Consider the following 9,483-nt stretch of genomic DNA (forward strand, 5'->3'; position numbering starts at 1 on the left):
TCTGATGACATATGTAGAAAACAGAACTATGAGGACAGAAAGTTCTGTATCTCTGTTCATTGATAAGAATGCTTGCAATGCCTTAACAAGAATAAAACAACTACATATCAAAAAAGCAAACGTAACATACAGTAACTCCTGCATAAAACACATGATGGAGGTTATTCCTCATCCACCATTTTCTTATTGTGAAGAATACTGCAGTGAGAAAGGAAGACCCCCGAATGTGCAAAGGTAGAAGACATGCAGTGCTTCCCCCACTGATAAATGCAACCCACTGGGACACAGCGCAGTAAATTATCAACACACTTCCTCTCATCTTTAAAGTTTACACTTAATATTTTAGTTGCTGTTTTTTTTTTTTTTTTATTTGAGCAAAACAAAACAATGTTCTGATTAGCAGTAGACTTACATTGATTACAGCATCATTTGTTTATGTGGCTTTGACTGTCTGCAGGCATTGATTTACAGCCAAAAACGCAGATTTCTACATTCATTGTGATAAATTCAGCAAAAATATACTTGGAATAAAAGTTTTAACTCTTTGTGGTTGATTTCAACAGCAAAAGTGACCAGTGAGTTCAGGCAAACAGTTTCATCTAAGATGTTACTAATTCTTTTTTGGGAAAAAAGGACATCCATCAAACAGTTACAACAATGAGTTTGATCCTCTGCTGTCTATTAGATGACTTTCCTCCGTCTAGGTCAGTTTAGATCAACTGTTTTGCATGTTTACTTAAATGACTTTATGTTCTGCACACAATTCAATAAAACGGAGAAGATACACCAATGCATAGGACTGAACAGAGAGGCAGAACTACTGCAGCACTAAAGAATTAAACATGTAACTCCTATGGATATGTAGCTACAGGACTAAGCAGCATTATACAAATGTCTGCCACCTGCTTTGAAAAACAAAAATAAACACAAAATAACACTAAATTACATTTAGATTTAAAGTTGCAGGGATTTTGTTGAAATACACGTTATTAAAACAAGCATGTTGCTTTTAATCACTGACATATCTCCTACGGGGGACCAGCAAAAATACGGTTTTGGTTCTTGTTTTGACGAAGAATGAATTAAACACACAACACAATATTTTACGTAATCATTGACGAAATGGACACAGCAGAGATAATTTTTTAAATAATACGTGTGGTAATGTTAAAAAAAAAAAAGGCTACTTCAGTTTTGCACCGCATTGAAAAGTTCTACACTTCTGCTGATGAGTACACGGCTGTTTGCCCATTTACATTTTAAAACATCTACATAGTAAGTAAAAAGAAAAGGAAAAAAAAATGCTTTTGAAGATTGGAGACATCATAAATCGCTTTTACTTTTCCTTTAGAGAAATTTTTATTTATATATATATAAAAAAAAAAAAGATTGACGAGAAAAAAAATCCAATAATTTTTACACTGCCTTTTATTTTATTTTACCTTTATGTTTGTTGATTTTTTTTAATATCTTGGAACTGTTAACTTCCTGTAACTGAAGCACTTTGAGGTTTCATTTGAAATCTAAAGTGCATTTCAAATGTTTTATTATTACTAATATTTTAATAAAGGTTTAGTAAAGGTTTAATAAAGGCCAACAAAACAGGTTTTATACAATGAAAACAAATGTTTATTTCCAACTTATTTATATTATTAGAAGCATAAAAAATCATCATAAATAAATATTCTAAAAATACCTATTAGACTAGATGATTTGAGGATGAACAGACTAAAGTAGTGAGAAGGATTCCTCAAGCAGGAAACATAAACGGTCACCTGATGCCCAACCATGGCTGTAAAATATGCAGAATCTCCTATTTCTTCATTGTAAAGCACCTGGAAGTCAGTAGCTTAAGCATAAAATCTGAAGCAAAAATACTCAAAACGAGTTTATCAGCTGAGAGTTTAAATATTTTATTAATTTCGTTCATTGTTCTTTGGAAATTTTTCTCTGGATAAAATTCAAAGATCAAATACAGCTCCTGTCTGAACTTGGCTGATTAGCAACAACAGTTTTTCAAATAATTCAATTGACTGCATCTGAAGAAGATGGAGAGCTTTATACCAAGAGATGCCTTCAAGATGATCCAGACACCAACAGTAAGAAAATGCAGTAATAATTTATTAAAAGTCACCTGTAAATATCCTATCACTAAAGTTCACAATAATCTCCCTTTTTCACTAGAGCGGAGAAAATCTCTAAGTTATTATTAAAGCTGACTTTTTGAGTTCTGTGGGAAGGTTTGCTCCACAGCAGGGTGCAGATGGTTATACTTGGGTTTGACAGTGATCTGTAGAGTTGCAGTGTAAGGATCTGAGATCAGTATACGGTGCAGCTTCGAATCATCAGGTGAATCGTCCATCTGAGAGTCTTTGGGGAAATCACCGACTGCCTGCTTGGAAGAGTCCACTGGATAAAGTTTGTCTCCTAAGAAGAAGACAACACAACATGAAGTCATGTATAGGTAGCTACTAAACCCATTATCAGAAAGGGATTAAAAAGACATTGCAACAATCAGGAATTTTCTGCACGGAACTCTAAGCTATGTATGTAAATCCTTTTAATTTTGATGATTATGCATACAGATAAAAACCCTTAAAAACCACTGTGGCAGAAAATGTGACTATTAAATAGGAAAGTAATGGAAACATGTGGTGTTACAGGATAATATGCCAATCAACTCTAAACGCCTGCAAAGGTTCCCTGAGTGCTAAATGGTCTGAATCAGGATCAGAAGGTCATACGTGTGGAAGCCTGCTGACTTTATAGATGTTCAAAAGATAAGTCTATGCTAAAATGTAGCTGTTCAAAGCGCTGTATTCAAGCAAACTACGACTTTTAGATAAAGGCAACTTCTGTATTTCAGTTGGGAATCAATGTCATAGTGACTGGAGAAAGAGCGGACAGGCAATTTTTTTTTGTTTTGTTTTGTTTTCACCTATCCTGCAAACAGGAAGCCTGGGTTAATTTCCCAGCTGGGGGGAATGAGCTGCCAGTGTGGGTCCTTAGGCAAGACCCTTCATGCTAATGCCTGCTTTGGGGAGTGGCGGCCTAGTGGTTAAGGCATAGAGCTTGGAATCCAGAGGTTGTGTGTTCAAGCCCCATTCCCATAGACTTAATTTCTTTGCTCTGTACTCGTGACAGTGTAATGACAATAAAACGCTGGTAAAAAGAAAAAAAAAAGTCCAGGCTGTTTGTAACACCATGGTGACAGAAATTACAGGGGAAAGAATGTTGAGAGAAAAAAAATCTATGAGCAATGATGTAAACCAGCCTACTATGCTATGACTTTCTTAAAATGATATTAGGTTGGTAGTTATACTGACCAACATAGTGGACCACCAAGTTTTCTAAAGTCCACACATCTATCCACCAGGACATTTTAAGCACTTCATGCCTCCTTCTGTTGACAAACTAAATGGAGATGCTGATTTCATGATTTCTGTACAAAGTCCAGTAGTTTGCTTTTAACTTTTTTCTTGGAATGACTATAACCTGGATTGTTGTCGCATTCCTATCCTAAAGAGGCTGCTTCAATGCCCATGGTATAACTGGGATAGATTAAACTATAACTGGATCTTTATGCATGCCAAATTGGAAACTAACCTTACAGCCAGTCACAATTAGGGTTGTCAAAAGTATCGAAACTCAAAAAAGTATCGTTACTGAAATGTTGTATCCGAATACAATACTCGTTTTTAAAAGTATCGATACAGTGCCGTCACCAGTGGCACCTAAGCAGTCATTCATCTAAAGTGCAGAATAGAGGAAAATTCACTTTCAGAACACTGTGTGATTGAATAATTCTACGCACTTTTCAGTTTCAGACTGTTTTTCTGTAACAGGTGCAGCTGCTGAGAATTATTTTTGTTTCTTAACCGGTTTGGCTAGTGTCATTGTTATGTGTGCAAAGCATAGCCAAGGAAGGAACACTTAATTTTAATTTTATAAGTTTTTTATCAAGCTTGCTTAATATTATGCACAGCATACAAGCTTTATTGTGTTTATTTATTGTATTTTATTTCTTTGTTTTTATCCTTGTGGTATCGAAAATGGTATCGAGTATCGAATATTTTCCTTAGTATCGGTATCGAGTTGAAAAGTTTAGTATCGTGACAACCCTAGTCACAATAAAAACATATTAAACCAAAACAACAGTTTAACTAGAGAGACATTACACTGACTACAAGACTATAAAAGGCTGATAAGATGAGAAGGTGGAAAATAAGTTAATAAACATTTTATTAAATATGAAGCTGTGGGATATTATAAGTGGAAGATGGGTAATATCCATACCCAACAATGTAAAGGACGTTATACTTATTTACAATAATACAGGTTGATGATGCAGCACTGATGCAGTAATTAAAGCAGACGCCCAACCAGTTACAAAGTGTGACGAAATAAAAACTTTTTTCAGAAACATATTTCAGATTTCTCTTTAAAATATGTCTTATTATTGACTTTGAGTTATATTCTGATAAGACTGTTCAGAGAGATAGTAAATGGTCTGTATTTATAAAGCACTTTATTAAGTCCGAGGACACTACTTTTCCTCCACAGATGCAGGATAAACGCCAACCTCCTGAACCATGGCTGCTCATCTGTAATACATCTACTAGATAAAGTCACTCCTTTGTAATAACTGTCTTTAGTGGTTTTAGTTCATTATCTATAAGCCTTAATCATTCAATCACTTATTAAAAAAAAAAGTGATTTAATAAGTGATAAGCCAAAACAGAAAGCCTGTTTTTTAGAACTCATCACCCTGGATTCAGACACAGGCTTTCCTTCACCTGCAGCAGCCCAATGGCGGCGAAGCTGCTTAAAGCTGGGTTTAAACCGAAAAGAAAGTTAGAGCTAATTAATGTTTAAAAGCATTTTTTAAGCTCTGCAAAAGGCTGAATCTGTGAAGCCCCTGAGGATGACTCTACATGTAGGCTCAAAGTGGGTTGAAAGTTAACCAGAAAATGCAAGACATGAAAACATAAAATGCCATTACAGAGGGAAAAGGGTATCTGTTTAGTCTTTAAATACTGTCATTACGGGGTTTGAAGCAAGGGGTGATACTGTGGTGTGTTAAATCATCAGCCTACCACATTTGGTTTCAAATAGCGATGATGTAATGGTCAGATTGCTATACTCAAAGCAGTCATCCTAGCCAACTAACTTGTGAGATCATGGTATCCAACAGTGTCTATCCTCTAAATATCAGTTATTGGAAGAAACATAGCAGATAATTAGCACCTGGCAGAAGTGAAATATGCTGCTGATCCTGCAGGACAACCACAGGCATCCACTGATCGCAGCCTTCCGTGGCCCGCTGGTAGGCGAAGCTGTGGAGCTCTTTCAGCAGTGGGAAGCGGCAGATGCGGCTAAGCTCGTAGAACTGTGGAGGAGCGATCCAAAGCTGCCGCGCCTGGTAGCTCCGCAGGATCTCCGAAGGTGACGACCACTTAGACACAGAGCAAGAGGTAAAGTTTGGTTAAATCTGCCGTCTTTTCCCTGACGTCTGTGAAATCTTAAGAAAATCACAATAATCTAATATGGTGAATATGCTGATGTTTTAGACAATCAAGCTGGTTATCTTTAACCTTTGAGATAAAGCAAAACAGTTAAACATTTTCCAGAGACATTAAACAAATCAAATGGTAAGTAAAAACTAGTTTTAAACTGGTGATAACATGTATGACATTTCCAAGATGATGGAGCACTAATTAAAAATAATACGTCAACTTCCTGAAAGGGATTCATCAGCATCGACCAATTTGCTTTAAATAATTTAAAGGCAAAGGAAAACACACAACAGCCAATTCAATTATATGTTCATCCCTAGCTAAATATGCTGATCAAGTCTTCAGGTCAAGTTTTGAAAGATAAAGGCCCTGGATATCCAGATCCCGGGATCATATATGAAACTTGATGACAGTTAATTCAACTTCAGAATTCAGATGATGGTAGTGGTGTTGCCTTGCAGGGAGAAGGTTCCAGGTTCGATTCCTGGTCCAGGGTCTTTCTGCTTGGTGTTTGCATGTTCTCCCTGTGCATGTGTGGGTTCTCTCTGGGTACTCCGGTGTCCTCCCACATTACAACAACAATGACTGTTCGGTTAATGGGCATCTCTAAATTTCTCTTAGGTGTGAGTGTGTCCAGGGTGTACCCCGCCTCTCGCTCTTAGACTGCCGGAGATAAGGACCGGCCCCACCGTGACTCTGAGAAGGAATAAGCAGGAGAAAATGGACGGATGAATTCTAATGATAGGCTTCAAGGTGGCACAGTGTAGCGCTGCTGCCCTGCAGGAAGAAGGTCCTGGCATTGATCTGTATCCTGGGATTTCTACATAGAGTTTGCCGGTTCACTGCATGTGTGGGTTTTTTCTGGGTACTCCAGCTTCCTCCCAAAGTCTAAAAGTGTTTGTGCGTGGTTTTATTATTGTGTGTTGTTGTTGTTGACATTAATTAAACAGCACTTAGAACGAGCAAACCTCAGCTGCATCTGTAGGATATGTTTTCAGGTCTAACTTTTTATAGATTTCTGAACTCACCTGAAAGCGTTCAATTTCCCTCTCATCTTCCAGAGTTCTGGGGATCTCCTGCAAGCAGCACATGAAGAAGGCTGTGTCAAACCTCCTCTTCCCATATCTGTTGCTGGGGGTCAGCCAGTTCGCCCACTCATGCAGAGCCCAGATGTTGGGCAGCACCTCCAACTCCTGACACATCCTGATGAAGTTAGAGGGGTTCCTGTTCACCAGAGCTCTCCACTTTGAGAGCTCATCACCATCCAGTTCATGGGCTCTGTGATGCTGACTGCAAAATGTGTCCTGGAAGCTTTCAATGAGGCGCTTCTCTTCTGTTTTAGGCACAACAAGCAACACCCCTGATTCCTCAAAAGTCTCCCTTACAGCGCAGATTCGCAGAGCGACCTCTCCAGGGATGGGAGAGCCGAGTTTTAATCGGTTGGTGGCAAATATCGGGGGTCTGCTCTCCGCTGGCTGCTTAACGCTCCTCAAACCAAAACCAGGGGAATTAAGAAAGGATTTAAAGACGTCCAACCAATCGCTTGAAAAGTCAGAGGAATCCAGCTTACCGCCGGGAAAAACATAGGCGTTAGGCATGAATGTGCTTTGAGCGCTACGTTTAAGTAACAACACGTCGTAATCGAAGCGGGAGCAGCGGGACGTGGAGCCGCTGCCGTCCAGCGGTGTCCTTGGTGACAAAGTGTCCGAACCGAGCCTGCGTCCCGCGGTTAGGATGAGAGTGGCCGCCTCCTTCCACTGCTTCAGAGAGGTGTTCATCTTCAAACTATCAGGGGGGTTAACACTTAAAAGGTTTGCGGTTTGTGAAAGTTTGAAACAACAGTCAGCTGCTTCTGATTTGTTTTGGAGGAAGTGACGTTTGAAGAGTTATGCACCACTAGCGCCACCACCAGGCCGGAGGCCTCTTCTTCTTCTTGTTTACATTTTTATTGTGGTTGGCAAAAACGTTATGTGAGCATTACCGCCACCAATTGGTAAGGAGTGTGAACCACATGCCAAAAAAACAAACAAACAAACAAATAAACAGAAAAAACAACAACAAAAAAGACTATATCCTGTTATACAATTTAAACTGTTTCAAAAACTGAAATATAACCTGATATCCTCTACTTCCTGATTCATTTTCAGTAAATCAATAATTTACTGAAGTTAGTTAGTTAGTTAGTTAGTTTAATTTTCATATTACTAAGTTTCCTAATTAACTTGTGTCTCTGAATCAAATATTTCCTACAACTCAAAATAACATGTTCCACTGTCTCATCTTCCCCACGGTCACATTTCCATGTCTGATGTTTCCCTATCAAAGAAATAAAATAAAATAAAAATAATGACCTATTTAATCCTGTGTGTCCTATTCTAAGTCGTGAAATAATTATCTCTTCTCTCCTGTTCCTTTCTGTTCTTCTCATTTGTCCAGTTAGGCCAGAGGCCTCAGAGACCCATGGTAATACGTCACAATTGTTTTATAGGCTAATATATGTTTATTGCAATTTCATGTAGCATGCAAGAAATACTCAGCGGCTCCCAGCACTAACAGCACACACTGAAAACACAATTATACATAGATTATTAAAAAAGAGTGGAGTAAGCATCCAATAAATGAAGGGACATACAACTAGTTAAGGGGGTTGGAAGAAAAGTAAAACATTAAGTAATTTTTTCAAAGTAACAGTTTAGTTTATTTGATTTAAAGTCTTTTAGTTTTACATAAGTTAAATATGATTAAATTTGATCTCCATCTAATTTATGAGATATGTTGTAATGCTAGTCCTTCTGTGCAGCCAGAATTTTAATTTAATACATGAAATTATAGATTTTTTTGTTGTTTTTCTCATTACACTGTCACAAGTCAGAGCAACGAAATGAACCCTCTGCATTTAACCCATCCCCTTGGGGAGTAGTGGGCTGCCATTGTGCGGCACCTGGGGAGCAGTGTGGGGTTAAGGTTTTTGCCCTGAGTGGCGGTGGCACTTGAACTCAGAACCTCAAAATAAAATTCAAAATAGATCAAATCTATTTTGTACAAACAGTTAATGTATGTTCTTTTTTGTTGTTGTTGAAAATATTGCTCAAACAAAGTTTTTTCTTGGAATTATCTTTTGTATAAATGGTACTCCATAAATGAACTTGTCTTGTCAGACGGTGGTCTATTGGCTTGGGATATATTTTTTGGCAAAATTTGAGCTGCTTATTTTCACCCCTTTATAAAAAAAGGTTAATGGCTTATGGCTACTTTAAGCAAGGCAAGTAATTTATGAAAAATACACCAACATAACTTTAGTCCCTATTATTCACCTGACCAACATGCATTAAAGCACCTTTGGAATGTGGTGAGACAGTAGATTGCCATCATCAATGTGCAGCTAAAAAATTTGCAACAGCTGCGTGATTCAGGGCAGCATAGTGGTGCAGCACTGCTGCGTTTAAGCAAGAAGGTTCCTGGTTCGATTCCTCACTCAGGGTCTCTTGCATGGAGTTTGCATGTTCTCCCTGAGTAAGCATGGGTTCTCTCTGGGTACTCCGGCTTCCTCCAATAGTCCAAAAACTTGACTGTCAGGTTAATTGGCTTCTCTAAATTCTCCTTAGGTTTGAGTGTGAATGGTTGTTTCTTCTATTTGTCTCTGTGTTGTGCTGCAATAGACTGGTGACCCTGCCTCTTGCCCACTGACAGCTTGAGATAGACACCAGTACTCTTCGCGACCCCAGCAGGGATAATGGTGTTGGAAACTATGTAATTCTGTCCTGTCTAAATGGATCAGAATCTTTTAGGAAGGTTTAACAGCTAAATAAATCTCATTCTCAATGAACTAAAGTAATTCTGAAAAACTAAGTAGGTCCAAACAGATTCTGGCAAGATCAACATAAAGTGGCCAGTAAGTGCATTCTTACTGTGCAGTCTTTGTAACAATAAGAGAGATATGCAGTTTTACTAATTGTATCACATACAG

The 9,483-nt window shown here is 38.2% G+C and overlaps 1 protein-coding gene across 1 annotated transcript; it reads right to left on the reverse strand.

The window, feature by feature from the left end:
• Window positions 1-1,892: 1,892 nt before the first annotated feature.
• nudt19 (nudix (nucleoside diphosphate linked moiety X)-type motif 19) lies at window positions 1,893-7,407 on the reverse strand. Its single transcript, XM_038302259.1, has 3 exons — window positions 6,545-7,407; window positions 5,248-5,455; window positions 1,893-2,427 (listed from the first exon to the last, which is right to left on the reverse strand). Exons 1-3 carry the CDS (start codon window positions 7,292-7,294, stop codon window positions 2,210-2,212), a joined length of 1,176 nt encoding a protein of 391 aa, XP_038158187.1. The 5' UTR covers window positions 7,295-7,407; the 3' UTR covers window positions 1,893-2,209.
• Between the last annotated feature and the right edge of the window lie 2,076 nt (window positions 7,408-9,483).

The sequence above is a fragment of the Cyprinodon tularosa genome, unplaced genomic scaffold (assembly GCF_016077235.1).
Source record: "Cyprinodon tularosa strain WSP-4 unplaced genomic scaffold, ASM1607723v1 ctg485, whole genome shotgun sequence".
In the NCBI taxonomy this organism is placed as follows: Eukaryota; Metazoa; Chordata; class Actinopteri; order Cyprinodontiformes; family Cyprinodontidae; genus Cyprinodon; species Cyprinodon tularosa.